An 18,600-nucleotide genomic window follows, 5' to 3' on the forward strand; every position below is an offset into this window, starting at 1 on the left:
CATTATCGTTTTGCGTTCATTAAGAAAATGACACAGAATCCCTTGTAGTTTGATTGTAATATAACTAAACTATTCAACCAAAGAGAAATGGAAAGGAACACCAAGAAAATTTTGCCATTTATGAGGATGAGGCCAGAAATAGTAATTGGCCATTTGGTAAAATGGTTTGAAGTTCATTATACTTAAATTGACCAAGGACCAGTGGAAATATTGCATGCTGAAATTGACCAATGACTAGTGAAATTGCAAAGCCACATGGGTGTTCCAATATGTCTCAATTAAGCCGTGAATATCATTAAAAAATAATAATAATAAATCATAGTAAAACTTTAGGAAGTCATAAATAATTAAAACCTCTATCTCTTATTTTACAACCAAAAACTTCATCAGTTGAGTTAAATGAAGTCAAGGAAATCAATTTCTTACCAACCGTTTCAGTTTGACTAGTAGAACAAAATATTTTGGTACCAATATACTGTTTCAAAGTAATCGCTATTTGTATACTTCCATACATAATAAATACTATATATTTGAATTTATCAACTTATAATTTAAAATCCACATATTTTATAAGAGCATTCTCATGCAAATATTTTAGCATTTATCATATCAAAATTCTACTTTATCAATTTTAACATACCACTTTACAATCCACCTAATATGAAATATTCTATCTTTTTTTACAACTTCATTTAAATAATATTATTTTTATTTTACCACTGTGTCTCTCTCTTTCCACCTTTTTCTTCTCGGTCCAAGCAACCCTAGTCACAGCTACACTCACAGCTAGCCACTGCCAGCCACCACCACCATAAAAATAAAAAAAAACCACCAACCAGCAACCACCACAATCCCCAACCACCAAAATCACAAACCCAAATCCACAACCTCATCACCACCCAAACCCACATCCTCATACCACCATCAACAAGAAAAACAAAAACAAAAAGAACCCAGAGACCTGCGACTGCCACAATTAGCACCGCCTCAGCCATAGCAACCACGCCTCAGCCACAACAATCACACTTCAGTCACGGTCAACCATTGTCACAGCCATGGTCACACCCGCAACCACCACAATCACAACAAATTGCAACCCACCACATCCAAAAAAAATTAATCACCCAAAACCACCATCAATGTCACCCACAACCTGCAAATCCGAACCCCACCACCGCAGCCCAGCCTCACCCCAATACCAACAACCACCACAGAACCCCCCACCCACCCACCCTAATCTCAACCCCAACCAAAACCCACCACCACCCACCCACCTCGTTCTCAACCCCAACCAAAACCCTCCACCCCGATCTCAACCCCAACCAAAACCCACCACTCTGATCTCAACCCCATCAAAATCGTCGTCGAGCAGCACCGATACCCACCAAATCATAACCACAATTGCTAACCACAAACCCTTGACGCTTAACAGAGAGTAGATGAGTTTCAGAACAAAACCAGCGTGATGAAAAGGGAAGGGAGATGATGCCTAGGTTGTGAGGGAGAACCAGAGAACAAGAGGGAGAGTTTGAGAAAGTGAGTCGTGTCTGAGGAGAGAGAAAATTAAACATCAATAAAATATTACACAATCTTACTTCAGTGCACTCTCAAAAATGAGAGTGCACTATAGCAAGATGCCAAATTTTTTAGTATATGCAAGTTTTAATGGAGTGGGTTTTTTGGGTTTCAGATGCTAAAATTTAAGCTTTAGCATTTTTGCATTCTTTGATGAAAATGCTCTAAGCCTAATATATATTAGCCTAAGTTCTGATGTATTATTAGTTTAAATAACTTTTTTTTTTTTGTTCCGGCCAACAACAGGTACAAGTACAACTCGATATTTTATACCTGTACCGTATATGTAGCCAGCTTGTTCCATCCCAGTATTGTGTTGACTTCCTTGACTGAAACTCACATATTTCGCCTCATGCCAAACTTACACCTCATATACTTTTGTGTTAGACTTGACCTGAAACGTTTAAATTCTAAAGCATCTCTCTAAATTTCTAATTTGGCGCTAACTCTAGTTTTAACAAACTAGTGTAGCGTGGTGCCTGTATTCAAGCCACGTTTCAACAGATTATTGTATGATTATTTTTTCTAGTTGCATGTTGCCGACTTACCTGGGCGGTGCAGACATTAAATAATCACAAAAGCTCTCTCTGAAAATACATTAATGTCCATGCACTTCAGCATAAATAGTGACCACTTCAAGTCTAAGTTACATAAACTAGCATTTATATCTCTCTATAACTGTTTTCATTTGTGACCATCTTTGCAAGCCATCATATGGCTCTTCTTGATCATGTTTCTCTTAGAAGTGCATCATGTCCTCAGTCCTTTCACTTCACTAGTGAAAACAATGTCTTTGTCACATTGCCAGTTAGAGTGCCTTCTTTTAGGAAGGGCTACCACCATTCCACTGTGAAGTGCTTGAAGGGAGAGATCAAGCTTCCTACTCCTTTAAAGGATAAAAAAAAAGGTCATGATTGCAAGCCTTCAACCATTTCAGGACCCCAAGTTGTGAAAAGAAAAGATTTCCCTTTTGATTTCATGTTTGGAGCCTCCACTTCTGCTCTTCAGGTCTCTCTCTCCCTCTATACATACATGCATGCATCATCCATGCATATAAATATATTAATGTTTGTTTATGTGCATGTGCATGTATAAATGTACTTATGTATTTGACAATAAATGTGATTGACATCATATCAACAAGATATATAATAAATAAATTTCTTAAATACTTATTTGTGTAGTGTTAAAACCTATGTAATAAACTTTATAGTAATCCTGTAATGTATAAATATTTTTAAGGGTATGGTTTGCTTTGGTGCAGACTGAAGGAGCAGGTGATGAAGGAGGTAGAGGGCCAAGCACTTGGGATCGGTTTATACAAGATGGAGTTGGAGAAAGGGACATAGCTGTGGATTCATACAACCGATACAAAGTATGTGTATAAGCCACAGTAGTTGCAATCATCAGCAAAAGTACTATTCAAGAGATTGGAATGAAAGTTATTTTGAAACAATTTTGAAGTGTTTGATCAACTGCAAGTCTGTAACATAATATCCAAGGGTAGCTTCATTTATATATTATTGATAACTATAAAAAGATGTAGGATCTAATTAAGAAAAAACAAGTTTTGCATACTTCAATTACCAATTGTGGCACAACTGGATTGTCATCTGTAACATCCAAAGTTTGGATCTATGAGATGGATTAATTTACTAGTAAAGATTAAAGATAGCTGTTCTTTTCTGTAGGAAGATGTGCAGCTGCTGAAGAAAATGGGTGTGGATGCCTACAGATTCTCCATTGCTTGGCCAAGGATTCTACCTAGTAATGTTCTTTGATTATGGTCTATCTGGTCTCTGAGGACCCTTACATTCCAATTTTTCAATCAACCCCCAGTTGCTTTTGAAATATCAAATGGCTTGGTTTAGGTTCTTTATGGACCAAAGGCAAAGAAAGTTTATCTAAGTCCCCACATATATTCAATAATAATAAAGACAACAAGTTTGTAAATAAAATAATTATAATGATAATTTGGATCCAAAATGCAAAAGATCAGTAAATCATCTTATTAATCATTTTATTCTTCATCAAAAAACTTGCAGAGGGTACTCTGAGTGGGGGAGTTAACCAGGAGGGCATTGATTTCTACAACAATTTTATCAATGAGCTACTTCAAAATGGTAAGGACACAATGTATATTTATTTTCAATGCCGCTTATTCTTATACTATATCATGAAGGCTATCGCTCTCAATCTGTACTTATTTCATGTTTTAATTTTAACTTGTGAAGGCATAACACCTTTTGTGACATTGTTCCACTTTGACTTACCACAAGCTCTTCAAGATGAGTATGATGGCTTCTTGAATCGCCAGATTGTGTAAGCAATTTTTTTTTTACACATTTGAAATATGTATAAATACTAATTTTGCTTAATGATCAGTTGGAGTTTGAACTGTTACATCATTTTGTGTATACCATGTAGTGATGATTTTAAAAACTATTCCGACCTTTGTTTCCAAACCTTTGGAGATCGAGTTAAACATTGGACAACAATCAATGAGCCACAAGTTTTTGGTCAATATGGCTATAAGATGGGAAGTTCAAATCCAAATCCTAACCCTGCCACAGATCCCTACCTTGCTACTCACCACATCATACTAGCCCATGCTGCTGCTGCAAAGCTATACAAGGAAAAGTACCAGGTAATTTTTAATCAGAAAGTTACTTGTCTTGTACTTTTTGGTTTTATTTTGTGTTACTAACATTTTTAACAGGCTACACAAGGTGGTGAAATTGGAATTTCACTGGTGTGCCAATGGTTTGAGCCAGAAACACGATATCATTATGATAAAGATGCTGCAGATAGAGCTGTGGACTTTTTGATGGGATGGTCAGTTGAAATTTAATCACAATTAACTTGTTAATGGTAATTCATATCCATTTTTTAACTTAAGGAAGTTTATGCTCTGCTAATTAGGTATATGGATCCATTAGTTTATGGAGACTATCCATTTGTAATGAAGTCTTTGGTTAGAAATGCGCTTCCAAAATTCTCAGAAGAAGATAAAGAATTAGTTAAAGGTGCCTATGATTTTATTGGTGTCAATTATTATACCTCGCGTTATGCAAGTACTCTTCCAATCGATGCAGATGACTCACCTCAAAGTCATGACCAGTACCAATACGTTGATCTCAAAGGTACATGCTCCACATCAATATATATTGAAGATTATTATGACCGCTTTTACTTCATATGTGCAGGGACAGATAACATCCTAGACAACCCAGGCTGGCCATTACATGTTACTAAATTAAATTCTCTGGTCTAATTGGAAAACCATGATCCTTAAATTCATATACTAGATGGATTTTATGATGTTGTACTAATGTATGTTGTTTTTTGTCACAGTGGACAGGAATGGAAAACCAATTGGAGAGTTGGTAAGAACATAATATTTGCAATGACTAATTAATATCATCAAAACGCAGATATGCTTGATTGAATTAATTATATTGTGAATCGGTTGTTGTAAAAGTGAATGAATATAATAAAATTAAAGAATAAAAAATAGGATTATCAGTATTATAAAAAAGGCAATTCTGTCTTCAATTTTCTGTTCTACCTCTTATAGGCTGAAGGGAGCGATGCCATTTACATTTATCCAGAAGGGCTGACGGAAATCCTTGTTCATCTTAAGAAGGACTATCAAAACCCCAAAATATATATAACTGAAAACGGTAAGTTGGTCAATTAGATTAATATCACACAAACACGTCTCCTTGTTTGTCTGATTTTCCATGTTGTACCTTAGTTTTTTTTTTTTGGTAAATGTTTATTTACATTTCCATCCTGTGAATTAATGAATCTTATTTGAACAGGGGTTCCTTCAAAAAGGGATGACACCATACCAGTGGAGAAAGCATTGGAAGATGATTACCGAATTGAGCACATTCTTGGACATCTTTATGCTGTCAGGGAAGGCATGAAGTAAGCACCAAACATTTCTTTATAAGCCTTGCAAACTTCTTTTAAAATGACAGACATAACCAAAGAAGCATGTTTGCATAGATTAAGTTATATGAAGTGTGGTATCGTTATAGAGACTGAAAAAATGTTATACTACATATATCTACATATGAAAATCACTTTGCATGGTGGGTTGGTGCAGGAAGGGAGCCAATGTGAAAGGATTCTTCATATGGGCATTGATGGACAACATGGAAATGGGATCAGGCTACAATGTTCGATTCGGGCTTAACTATGTGGATTACTTGGACAACCTAAATCGTCATCCTAAGAAGTCTGCAAAATGGCTCCGTTCTTTCTTGAAAGAATGACAGTTGGAAGGACTCAATTGTGATCTTAGTGATCTAACTTTTAGCTTTTTGCTTTCCTTGATGAGTTTGGTTGTTATCTTTTGCATGGTTCATTGCTTGTGGTGTTTCAAGAATAATAATTGAGGATATGTCATCCTCTCTTTCAGCCAACAGTTAATTTTCTACATTTGATTTATGTTTTAGTCTTGGTGTACACAGGTTTTATGTGTTATAGAGATCCATTTTCATTGAGAAATCATTTACTCCAGCCTTGCAGGATGTAGGAGGTTTCAAAAAAACAAAAATGACAATCATTTTATTTGGCAAAAACGCAGAGATAATGGTTGTCTTATTCTTCAAGAAAGCCTTGGGCAGCCTCATCATAGCACATAGTATTCTTGTAAGTTGCATCTATGCTTGTATAATGCAAAGAAGAAATACTAACCTCAAGGCTATAAGTGAAAGAGGTTATGGACTTTCAGCATAAGACCAAACATTATAGTTATAACATAATGCTAGTAGTGATCTAATTGAACAAAAAGCTTACAAATTCGTATGAAATGACTTACAAACTTACAAATGAGTATACTCATTGAGATTCATCCCAAAAGAAAAGGGAAAAAATTTACTCATTGAGATGCTTCAAAATTTGCCTGTACTGTGTCTGCACATGCACTCAGGTATGGGGTATGCAATCACATCTCTATCTCTCCTGTTAGCTCTTATCTCAGGCTGCACCTGAGATTTTCTGTGGAGTTTCCTCATGTTGCTTCCAAATTCTGCATCAGAAAGGGAGGTATCATTGAAAAAAGAAAGCATGCCTCGCTTGTTTGGCTTTATATATTTCCTATGCCCGATATAGGTACGATGACCCTGTTAAGTCAACAATACAAAGCACACAGACTGAGATAAACTAGCACAGATTTAGCAGTTGTACCACAGACATAAATATGATTTTGACATCATGTCAAAGAACAATGACTTCTAGTTTCCACTAATCAGGTGGCTGTTGTCTGGTTTATATCCAAAATGCCTATGCAGATTGATGATTTGTAGGATGAAATTACATAACAATATATAATGGAAACTTTCAATTTAGGAAATATCACTTCAATAAAACTAGATTGTACCATCTTTAGCAATTATCAATTCCATCAGACTATACTTAACCATCTTTGTGTTTTCTGCAATAAGGGGCTAAACTTAAAATTGGTAGCCACTATTTAAGCAGGGTTGCCATGAACTGGTGTCATTTGGAGTTCCTCATGGAAGTAGCTATTTCAGAAGTCCCAAGCACTTAACTTGCATTGCTGGTCCAAATTTCCACCGTGGGAAGGTACAAAGACATCGCTGCTCAGGGAGACAATGTAGTCAATGGCAGCCAGAGCTGATGACATGTTATGTACTGTGTGAGTTCTCCATTTTGTGCCAACTTCTGCTTGGTCACAACATTCGGAAATTCTGCCACAAGTGGCTGCAAAGCCTTGTTTCTCCCAAATGGCTCACCTCCTGCAATGTATACCCGTGCACTTCTGGGTGCTCCTAGAGCCTTTAGGAACCTGCGATAACACCACATTTAAAATTCTCTCCAGTTATAGTCTTAAAAATGTTTATCAAGGATTATATATATATAGTTAGTTTCTGATATACCTCGCCATTTCTAATGCATTCAGAGGGCATAGTCCAGCAAGTCTTCGTTGAATGTAGGCCATGTTTAACCTTCCTGTCATGTAATCAGGTTGAGACTCTCAAACCTTGGTGATGATGTCATCATATTCTGTGCCTAAATCAGTGACATCCAGTTCTGACCCACGCATCCTTCTCTAGCGGGAGATGGAAAGCAATGAAAGAACCTTCAATCCACATTCTCCTTGCAAGCCGATTTCCAAGCTCCCTAATTGGTGCTGCATATATCTTAATGCATGAAAGGCTACCTGCAATATGAAGATGAAATGGGAAATAATTAGGCTATAGAATTACACTGATGATTGTTTGATATGAATATAATGGAGATTGATTTCCAATGTACCTTACATCGAAGCTTCTGGAGATCAGAAGGAAGATTCTTTGAAAGTTCAGAATCTAAACCTTTCAACACCAGAACACCATCTTCATTCAGCTGCATGAACCATCAAATTTGAAAAGTATGAGGAGAAAATGATTTCTCTGTGTGAGATTCAAATGTATTTGAAGACAAACTCAAATATGTATGACTTTTAGAGCCACTAGAACAACTGGCACTGGCACACGTGCACTCACACATATCTAATAGACTGTTCTTTAAGAAAAAGAAAATATCATAATGAGTGCATCTTGAATTCTGAATTTCGCATTCTACCAACAAAAACTTCGTTGGTGAAATTTCTTTAAATTAATACAATGTTAAGAAGTTATAAGTGTAAACTATATGCCAGTATATATATATTTTTTAATGCTTTCCAGTCCTAACCTCACCTTAGCAGCTAAATCATAATAAAATGCAGCAGATGGAATTTCCATCAACAAAAATTCCTTATTTGTCTAAAGAATCTGGTTCGAATCCAGAGTGGAGAAAGATCATAAGGAATTTTGGTTACAATGGTTTTCCTTGACATTGAATGTGTGGAAGGCAGAGATGATACAATGCGTACATCAGCTTGTGAAGTCCTCTTGAAATGTTTTACATCAAATATATCTGAAAACTCACTGCAGTTATTACGAAAACAAATTGACTAATTGATTTCCATACATAACTTCCTTCAATACAGGACAATTCTAACAATTAAATGGAAAGATTGTAGAGAAACCATGTTGACCTGGCTCAAATGTGTGATAGATGCTAGAAACATTAAGAGGTGACCAATACTTTAATCCACTCATGACTACTATTCATATGTCACAATAAATGAGAGCTGGAAATATATACATTTAAAGGACTAAAGTACTACCACCGCACACCTTTGGTGCAGTGGTCACTCTACAGGTATAAATACTTGTGAGGTGTGGGGGCAAAGGCCGGGGTTCAAGTTTCTAGGAGGGAGCTTCACACACATATACACTTAGATTAGGTTAGAGTAAAAATTCTATCTTGTATCAAAAAAAAAAAAGGACTAAAGTACTAAACACATCAAATTTAGTCACATCTTTCTCTTTTACCTTTCATCTCCCAGATTAGATTAACCTGCAAGACTGGCACAACCAATGCAGCCTCAAGAATTCTTGCAATAATAACAACATCAACAATCTGATTTCTCTGCTGATTTAGTCCCCCAGAGGCCACCACCACCAAGAACCTCCTCTTCTCCTTTGAAATCTTTGGAGACGCTTTCCTATAATCAATACTAAATAAAGCATAAATTACAGAGCTTACCCTTGAAATCTTCCAACAATTCAAAACTTGGAGCAATTCTACAGTGTAGTGGCTAAGAACACAATTTTTTTCACAACTTGCTAGTGTTAAGCAATGATTTGAGCAACATATCACCTTCGCATTGGCTCACCATTTACGTTATTACTATTATGGATTAAGTATAGTAGTAGGCAGCTGTGAAAAAAAAATTGTAAAAAAATTTATGTCCCCTAATTTATTGAACACACTTCTAATAACTAAAATGGTTGATTAATTTCTAAACATTTTAAATACTTTTTGCTAAAAAATTTACTCTCCATAAAAAAACCATGTGAATGCAAAATTCAAAAGTTTTTAATACTTGATAATATGTTTTAAGCTGATCATGGAAGTTTACATGTTTTACATTTTTTTTTAATGAATAGTTTACATGTTTCACATCATATCCAATATATGTATTAAAGTTTACTTATAAAAGTACATGAACAGTCGGTTTTTTTTAAAATTATTATTATACTTTCTTATTATAATTTATGTCTAAATGTTATATATATATATATATATATTGATAATTAATAATTATGGAGGAGGAAATTTGAACCTTAGACTTCTCCATCACAAACATCAAGATCTGATAGTTGAACTACAAACCTATTATTATATAAAATTGAGATATTTGTGTGAAAAAACTTGTTCCATGTTTAGGAAATGGGAGAAAACATAATAAATAGTCAACCCATATAAGTTACTAATTGGTTTTTTCTAGTCTTGTATGAAAAACAAACCATACTAATATGTAGTAGCTAGTTTTCATGAAGTTTACAACCAATTAAACCTGCTTGTAAGTCACCAAAACTTGAACTACGTACACGTTGTCTACTTGTGAACTTCTAGCATATTTCTCATTTTGATTAATCCATGTGAGTAAAGAATTTTTTTTACCAAAATGGCTGTTCTCATAATCTCGTTACCAATAGAACCATTATTGGGTGATCCAACTGTTATGTCAAACCCTAACGGGTCGTTCTAGAAATATAGCAACAATTCATAATAATTTCAAATTAATTCTTTTTTTTAATGGATATTTCCAAATTAGTTTATAATTTCACACATTGACCATTAAAAAAAATTTAAGTGTAAATTATGGTGGACCCATGTGTGAGATAGTAGGGTTTTTTTTTTTTTTTTAAAAAAAAAAGTAATTTGCTAATTTAGGAATATTATGAAACTATTATAAATTTTTATTGCGTTCATATCTTTATTGAAACCTTATTATAAAACTAGAAGAACCTATGTAATATAGGAAAAGCCATGTTATAAATAATCAATGTTAAAAAAACTCAATGCTCTTTCCTTCTTTATTACACATAGAACATTTTCATTCGAGAATGTAAAAAAAAAATGCATTTTGCCTACTTTAAACACCATTGTCCTCTCAAAAAATATATACATTCCAACTTAATAATGCACCCTACATTCAGAAACTTTATACTTTTTAGAGAATTCCCATTTGTTGATTCAGGAACTTTTCCAATACTGCTTTTGAGGAAGAGGAAGAACAGCTGATATTTCACAAATTGCCATTGACTCTTTTGCAAGCTTGTGCCATGCATCCTATTCCTACCTACGTCATCCTATTGCTTTTGATAGGAAGAGGAAGAGCAGCTGATAGCCATCACTGTCACTTGATAATCTTGATATTAATTAATGTTACAGCATCTCATTTAGAAACCATGAATTAAAGTCTTAGAAACATGGGAAAAAAGAAGAAGAAGAAGGAATAATATAAAGTACCTATGGGAAGAAAAGAATTACGCTGTGACAAAAGTCACAAAAGCATTTAAAGAATAGAACCAAGCATAACTTCTTATATCACCAAGAATCAGTATTTTTAAACTAGAGGAGTCTCATCGCTGTTCCTAAAAGAGTTGTACCATATTAAAGATGTGCTTGATGTAAATTTTTGTGATGTTACGTTATGCTTTAACTTTCAACTTTCAAGTAGATTAATATATCAACAATAAGTCTACTCAATTTTATTTTATTTAATAACCCCACAGATACAACGGGAGATGAGAGATTTGGATCTTAGAATATCTCTATTGAAAACTCTAGGAAGTGTCAATTAGTTGAGCCCCAAAGCTCTTTGCAGGTCTACCGATTAATTTATGTGTCCTTTATATGCTTAAGTTGCATACTGAATTTCACATCAATTAGATGTTATATTTATTTTAATTAAAAAATTCCTTATTTTATACTATAATAAAGGTTAAGGAGATTATGTTCCTAATGGATTGAATTCGCACTCTCTCTTACAATAAACGATGAACTTACCATCTGAATTACAAGATGTAGTATTATTATTATTATTATTTTTTTTTTGTGAAGAATGTAGTAGTAATTCATTAGTTACTAATTCAATAGATTTCTTAGACTATAAAATAAAACCTATATAATTTAAAAAAAATACTTAATCTACTATCTTATATTAATTAATATCTCACAAATATTATAAGCCATAAGCATTCATGATTCAACATTTCAACTACAAGATCCCACAAAATATATAAGAATGCTCTACAAATCAATTTTCCTTCCTCGTACATAAAACGCATCAAATGGGCCATAGTTAATGGGCCCATAGCCCAGAGAACTTATTCGTTCTTTCATAGTCGTTTCTGTCTGTAAGTAAATTTCACGCAAAGCCCATAAACACACAGAGAGAGAGAGAGACTCTCAGTATTTAAACAAAGAGACACGGTAGGCTTTAATTTCGTGGAAGCCATGGCTAAAGAAGAAGCAAGCTCAGTCGTCTCTGATCTCATCAACTTCTTAAACTCTTCCCCAACTGCTTTCCACGCTGTTGGTAATTCCTCTTATTCCATCTTTTCCATTTCACTTTCCGTTTGTTTCTTGGGAAAATCTCCAACAAGAAATCAAAAAATATTATATTTATAAAATAAAAAAAACACTTTCCACCGTTCATTTCTTGTTATTTTGTTTGGATTTCAAATGGGGTTCCTTTATTTTTTTAGTTAATAATACATTGATGTTTCAGAGGAGGCAAAGAAGCTGTTGAGAAGCGTTGGGTATGAGCAAGTTTCAGAGAGAGAGGATTGGAAATTGGAAGCTGGGAAGAGATACTTCTTCACGAGGAATCACTCTACGATTGTTGCTTTTGCAATTGGTAAAAAGTATGGTTCTTATTTTGGTCTGTTTTGGTTATTGGGATTTTAGCTCCGTTTGGTTGCTGAGAAAGTGTAGGAAAAGTTTAAGCAATGTAAAGTTTTGATCTTTATGCTTGTATCCGTTAATATGGCTTAATTTGATGTGGGTTTAGCTTCATTATTAAATATACCATTTCCTAATTGGCATAGTTTTTGGATCAATTGCTAATTTATCTTTTAACCATTAGTCTATCAATCCCCTCACGTGTGGGCCTGTCACGCGAGATTTTTAACCTTTTAAATGAGAAGTAGAGTGAACAAAGTGTTCGAACTCAGGACCATTTGCTTTAATACCATGATAAATTAACAATTGTCCCAAATGCATAAGATATTAGCAAATGGTTAAATGATTATAACCATCATTCTAGACTAATAATTCTAGAATGATAGTGTGGAAGCATGTTGCTGAGATGGGATTCCATGGAGTTGGTGCTCATGCTGCTTGTGTCCAGTATTGGAAAAACTTTTACTGATTATAATATGGCTTATTTGATATGGTTTTAGTTTCTTTGTAACCAATTTTGTGGAACTTGTGCTTAGGTATGTTGCTGGAAATGGATTCCATATAGTTGGTGCTCATACTGATAGTCCTTGTCTGAAACTGAAGCCTGTTTCCAAGGTGCTCTCTTAATTTCATCACTTTTAACTAGATTGAGATGTTAACTGTATGATGTTGTATAATTGGGTGGTTTATGGGGACTTCTAAAATTTTTGTTTTGAAATATGGGTGAGGTGTGCAGGTAAGTAAAGCTGGGTATTTGGAGGTTGGTGTCCAGCCATATGGGGGTGGCTTGTGGCATACTTGGTTTGATCGTGACTTAACAATTGCGGGAAGGGTGATAATTAGAGGAGAAAAAGATGGTTCTGCTTCCTACTTGCACCGTCTGGTTAGAATCGAGGAGCCCATAATGCGGATCCCAACCCTGGCAATTCACTTAGAAAGGTTTTCTTTTCTGTGACATGATTTTTTAGGTGTTTGGTTGTTGTGTGGTCATAATTGCGATTGAAATATTTGTTGGTTATCTTGGGGTTACCTTGTTTTATGTGATTGGGTTCTTTGCCTCTGTTGTGTTCTGTTAACAGGGGTGTCAATGATGGATTTAAGGTGAATACGCAGACTCATCTTCTTCCCATCTTGGCAACATCTATTAAGGTAATCCTGGGATTACACACTTTTATATGTTATTTATTATATGCTTTTACTCATCTTTGTTGTGAATCGTTATGGATACATGCGTTTGGTGTTTAGTTACATTTTCTCCTTTAATGATTACTCTATGGGGAACATGATTATGAGGAAGTGAGATGTTTTCAATGATTAATTGATTACACCTTATTGGAATCACAATTCATATGATGGATTTTACATTAGGTAGAGTTGTTTTAATTAGACGTTCATTTTGTTGTTTATGTATACTAGTATGGGATGTCAAACCATGATTACATGTATCCATTATCTATTGAAAAAGGGATAAAGTTAGATAGTCATACCTTGTTTAAGATTTTGGTGAATATGTCTTCCTTTTGTTTCAAGATTTTCTTTTCTTTATCCAATGAACTAAATTTTGCAGGCAGAGCTCAATAAAGAGGTTGCTGAAAATGGTTCAGTTGAAATTGAAGTTCAGGCTGACGAAAAGAAAACAAAGGAGAAAACTACCACTAAAAACTCAAAGCATCACTCACTCCTATTACAGGTTAGTAAAATCTGAAACTGCATGTGGCTTCTTTTTTTTTTTTTTTTTTTTTTTTTTTTTTTTGAGGCTGGGGAGGAGGGGAGGGGCATCAATTTACTTTCATGGGTAGAGATCAGAGCATGCATGTATTAGAGGTATGAACACATGTAGTTCAACTTTAGGAGTATCTCAGCTTGATGATTCTGGGTATGCTTGTTAGTGATTGTTTCGTTTTTCTTTCATTTTTTTTTTCTAGCTTCTTGCGAGTCAGGTTGGCTGTCAACCAGATGATATATGTGATTTTGAATTACAAGCATGTGATACTCAACCAAGTGTTGTAGCTGGTGCCATGAAAGAATTCATTTTCTCCGGGCGACTTGACAATCTTTGCATGTCATTTTGCTCTTTAAAGGTATGTATACAGCACCCTTTTTTTTTTTTTTTTGTTGAGATGCAAATAAGAGGTTTATACTTGAGTCTATTTTTTACCATACCAATTTCTTGATTTTGCAATGTGCTAAAGACTGTACTCCACTTGTTTCTCATGTCAAATTAGAAGACTTTTGAGTTCTCCATGCCTGATAAAAACTTATAAGCCACAATATCTTGTTGATTTATGACATTAATAAATATGTAAATCAAGTATGCCTCACCTGAAGGTAATGATTTGTATATTGAATTTTCTCTTCTCATCATATATTAGATTGCCTTGATAATGGTCTTTTGTGATGTCATTGGGTTGGTTCTGTCATCAAATACAATTAACATGTTTATTTTAAGCTTTTAGTTACACGGCCAAGTAGAGATTGTGTTGTGTTCTTATCAATGTCTGATCTATTCTTATCTCATAAGGTACAAAGAATGAAGTAAATTATGGTAGTTGTTTGCTTCTTCCTCTCTTGTGCTAAATTCCATTGGGTAACACTAATATACTTGTTTGGTATTAGTCTAATCACAATTTGGTATAAGGACCTATCATTTGGACGCAAGGCTTGGCCATTTTTTCAGTAATGTGCTTAGCCTCTCTCTGGGGTAACATGCTGGTTGATTCCTTGTGGATAAACTACTAAATTATAAACTTAATTGAAAAAATTTGGGAAGTTATCACAATGGAACTAAGATGACAACATTTTCTTGAACTGCCAAGAACTAGAGAAAGTTTACTTATGTGAAGTGTTTGTTTGAGCTCAAGGGGAAAAATTTTTAAAATACAAAAGAAAGAAAGAAAAAAAGTAATTACTTTTCTGAGCTGTAACTCACACAGACATCCTACTGCATGTTTTGCTGCTGAAACATACCACCTGTGATATATTCTACCCACCTCAGTATATATTACCATTATTACTTTCTTCCTCATTGAATTTTATTCAACTCTTCTTTGTTGTTTCAGTTCAAAACAATTGATTGGTCATATACTTTTTGTTTTTAATATCAGGCATTGATCGATGCTACATATTCTGAAAGCAGCCTTGAGGATGAGACTGCTGTTAGCATGGTGGCCTTGTTTGATCATGAGGAGGTTGGGTCTAACTCAGCCCAAGGAGCTGGGTCTCCTGCCATGCTAAATGCTTTATCGCGAATTACCAATTCCTTTGGTTCAGATCCTAAGGTGATAGTTGCCCAATGTTCTTTTGATGATTCTAAGTTTTGATAAAAAAAGAAAATATGCATCTTAAAAAAAAAAGGAAAAAGAAATGTTCATTGCTATCATCAGAATGGTCTCATGCCTTTAAAAATCTAAATACATGTATATGCTTATTTTGCCACTTACATCCGTGCTTAGTTAATTTTGCTAATAAACTTGTAATGTATGATGCTTCAGAACTTGTTACCCAAAATTCAAACTTGTAATGTATTATAGTCATATTCCCTTACATTGTCAGTTAGATTCACTGGATTGCCACATACATGGCATCAATAGGAATGTGTGAATGGCATAATCACATCAACTTTTTCTAAACTTCTTTTGGTTTTGTTTGGATGAAGATTTTGATAAGTTCTTAGAATTTTCAAAATGATAGAATTTAAATTGATGAGAGTGCCAACTCATCAATTACAATTTCCATGCTTTGGATGAGTATATAAAAAATTAAGAAATGTGAGCACTCCCTCCATCCCATTTTGTTTGTCTTATTCCATTTTTTGTTGCCCTAAAATGCTTGTCCAGTTTTAAAAGGAAATAGTCATTAATTTACTCACTTACCAATCTATCTCTACTATGTATTGTATTCATGTTTAAATTCTTGAAAGTTTATGAGGGTAATCTTGAAAACTTCTTTTAAAAGTTTTTCTATAAGAGACAAAGCATTAAATAATGTTCCCTTAGAAAGTTAGATTCTTTAAAATGGACAAATAAATGTATTAAGATTACAATGATGATGGTAATAACGATGATAAATACTTGGTGTATAGTATTGTGGTGGTGGTAAAGGCAAGGGTGGTAGTAGAAGTGGTGGTTGGTGGCAATGGCAACGATTGTGGCGATGGTTGGCAGTGGTGGTGGTGGTGGTGGTGGCGGCAGGTTTGATGTCAGTCACAGAGGTGGGGGTGGTGATGGCCACAGTGTTGATAGCAACAATGATTGTGGTGATGTCAACAGCAATAGGCTATTGTGGTGATAGAGGTGGTAACAATAATAGTGGTGGAAATATGAAGAGTAATGGCGATGGCGGTATAAGAATGGTAATGTTAGTAGAATTTGTATAAAGACATCTTCGTCAAGTTGTATTTGGATGAGAGAATTTTAGGTAGGATTTTGCTTAAAGTTATAATTTGGAATTTTCAAATGTTAATTTTTTTTAAATTAAAAAAGAGTCGTTTCATAAATTCTGTAGATTTTTGAACTTGGGATTTTCAAGCATCCAAATTCTAAATTCAAATTCTATTGGGGAAGGTGTCATTGCACAAATTCTACAACCATGACCAATCTCATACTACAACCGTTATCCTTCGCACTGCCCACATTGCGTCAACCATTGCCACCCCATCACTACCAACATTACCAATATCATTGTAACTTATTAACTGCTATAATAATATAAATTTGTAATTTTAAATATATACATCCGATGAATAAAATTTAAATTAATGGGACTAATATTGCAATCAACTTAAATATAGTCATTTTGAAATTTTATAATTTTTCAAATTTCTCATTGAAACACAACTTTTTGGAATTTTAACTATGGATTTGAATGCATGAAATCTTTAAATTGATGGGATAATAGTTGTATTTTAAATTCCATCATTTTGAAAATCTCGAGAATTTTTCATCTAAACACAGCCTTCTAGAATTTTAACTCTAGATTAGAATGCATGAACAATACTAAGTTCAAAGTTCCATGGAATTTTGGAAACAACTCTCTTATTAACTCAAATAAGGAAAATCAACTAGAAAATTCCAAAATCCCTCATTCAAACACAACACATTGATCAATGATTATGTTGTCATCTAGAAACTTATTTGTTTTAATTGCCTTTGATTTCTCTCCAGTTAATTGAGAAAGCGATCCAGAGGAGTTTCCTAGTATCTGCTGACATGGCGCATGCATTACACCCTAATTATATGGTGAGTTGGCAACAGTGCTTATCTTACCCGCTTTGACACTATATGGTTTGTTTCTCCATATTGATTTAAGGTTCCTCCTTAGGACAAACATGAAGATAATCATCAGCCTAAGTTGCATGGAGGGCTTGTCATTAAACACAATGCAAATCAACGCTATGCAACCAATTCAGTCACTTCCTTCATATTCAAAGAGATAGCAACAAAGCATAACCTTCCTATTCAGGTCAGTTTCTCCTGACATTGAGTTGTGAAAAGTTCTAGTGTACTCAATTTCTATAAAAGGAATCATTCCTCAAACTGAAAATGTGATAGGAACTTTATCTTTCAAGGAGGATAACAAACTGACTAGATGAAACTATGGTGTAAGAATTTTTTTTGGTATAACAAGTGATTATAGCAGAGGAATTACTTATAATGCAGGATTTTGTGGTCCGCAATGACATGGCATGTGGTTCAACCATTGGTCCTATCCTTGCAAGTGGTGTGGGGATCCGTACAGTTGATGTAGGTGCACCACAGCTATCAATGCACAGTATAAGAGAAATGTGTGCCGTAGATGACGTGAAGCATTCATATGAGCATTTCAAGGCCTATTTCAAAGAATTATCTCATCTTGATGCAAAGATTACGGTTGACATATAGGTCTCTGATTTTCTTTAGAACACATTCAGAACAATGTTGTGATCATCTTTAGAACACATTCAGAACAATGTTGTGATGTAATACGTTAAACAATGTTAGATCAACTAGAATGTTGTGTATTTGCCAAGTACTCAGCAGATTTCAAATAAAGTTCCATCAATGAATGCTACTTAAAAACATTTTGCTTCAAAATGATATCCTTTTGTGGTTCATTTCCAGTAATTATTTTTTGCTACACTTTAATGTCCAGAGTTCAAGTTGACCCAATATCAGATCTGTAGTACTATAGAAAATATCTCAACTTATAATTAATGTCCCAGTGGTT

The 18,600-nt window shown here is 34.4% G+C and overlaps 2 protein-coding genes and 1 pseudogene across 2 annotated transcripts; 2 read left to right on the forward strand and 1 right to left on the reverse strand.

Annotated features, from left to right (window-relative positions):
- The first annotated feature begins 2,258 nt into the window (after nt 1-2,258).
- Nucleotides 2,259-6,167, forward strand: LOC142632158 (beta-glucosidase 13-like). Its single transcript, XM_075806571.1, has 12 exons — nt 2,259-2,583; nt 2,840-2,950; nt 3,267-3,342; nt 3,621-3,698; nt 3,810-3,897; nt 4,003-4,222; nt 4,295-4,410; nt 4,498-4,718; nt 4,930-4,961; nt 5,153-5,258; nt 5,400-5,508; nt 5,690-6,167. The coding sequence occupies exons 1-12, from the start codon at nt 2,290-2,292 to the stop codon at nt 5,856-5,858; spliced, it is 1,620 nt and encodes a 539-aa protein (XP_075662686.1). The 5' UTR covers nt 2,259-2,289; the 3' UTR covers nt 5,859-6,167.
- Nucleotides 6,168-6,479: 312 nt separating this feature from the next.
- Nucleotides 6,480-10,778, reverse strand: LOC142633037 (O-fucosyltransferase 37-like; annotated as a pseudogene).
- A 1,088-nt stretch (nt 10,779-11,866) lies between these two features.
- LOC142631214 (putative aspartyl aminopeptidase) lies at nt 11,867-18,467 on the forward strand. The gene is made up of 11 exons (XM_075805329.1): nt 11,867-12,031; nt 12,224-12,359; nt 12,933-13,011; nt 13,133-13,335; nt 13,476-13,545; nt 13,964-14,086; nt 14,322-14,477; nt 15,501-15,674; nt 17,559-17,633; nt 17,716-17,856; nt 18,054-18,467. Exons 1-11 carry the CDS (start codon nt 11,950-11,952, stop codon nt 18,273-18,275), a joined length of 1,461 nt encoding a protein of 486 aa, XP_075661444.1. The 5' UTR covers nt 11,867-11,949; the 3' UTR covers nt 18,276-18,467.
- The last annotated feature ends 133 nt before the right edge of the window (nt 18,468-18,600 follow it).

This window comes from Castanea sativa, chromosome 4 (genome assembly GCF_040712315.1).
Source record: "Castanea sativa cultivar Marrone di Chiusa Pesio chromosome 4, ASM4071231v1".
In the NCBI taxonomy this organism is placed as follows: Eukaryota; Viridiplantae; Streptophyta; class Magnoliopsida; order Fagales; family Fagaceae; genus Castanea; species Castanea sativa.

Coding starts and splice junctions, on each gene's coding strand:
- LOC142631214 (XM_075805329.1), top strand. CDS start 11,950: ATGGCTAAAGAAGAAGCAAGCTCAGTCGTCTCTGATCTCATCAACTTC. Junction 12,032..12,223: donor AACTGCTTTCCACGCTGTTG/GTAATTCCTCTT, acceptor TTGATGTTTCAG/AGGAGGCAAAGAAGCTGTTG. Junction 14,478..15,500: donor TGTCATTTTGCTCTTTAAAG/GTATGTATACAG, acceptor TTTTAATATCAG/GCATTGATCGATGCTACATA.
- LOC142632158 (XM_075806571.1), top strand. CDS start 2,290: ATGGCTCTTCTTGATCATGTTTCTCTTAGAAGTGCATCATGTCCTCAG. Junction 2,951..3,266: donor ATTCATACAACCGATACAAA/GTATGTGTATAA, acceptor TCTTTTCTGTAG/GAAGATGTGCAGCTGCTGAA. Junction 5,259..5,399: donor AATATATATAACTGAAAACG/GTAAGTTGGTCA, acceptor TTATTTGAACAG/GGGTTCCTTCAAAAAGGGAT.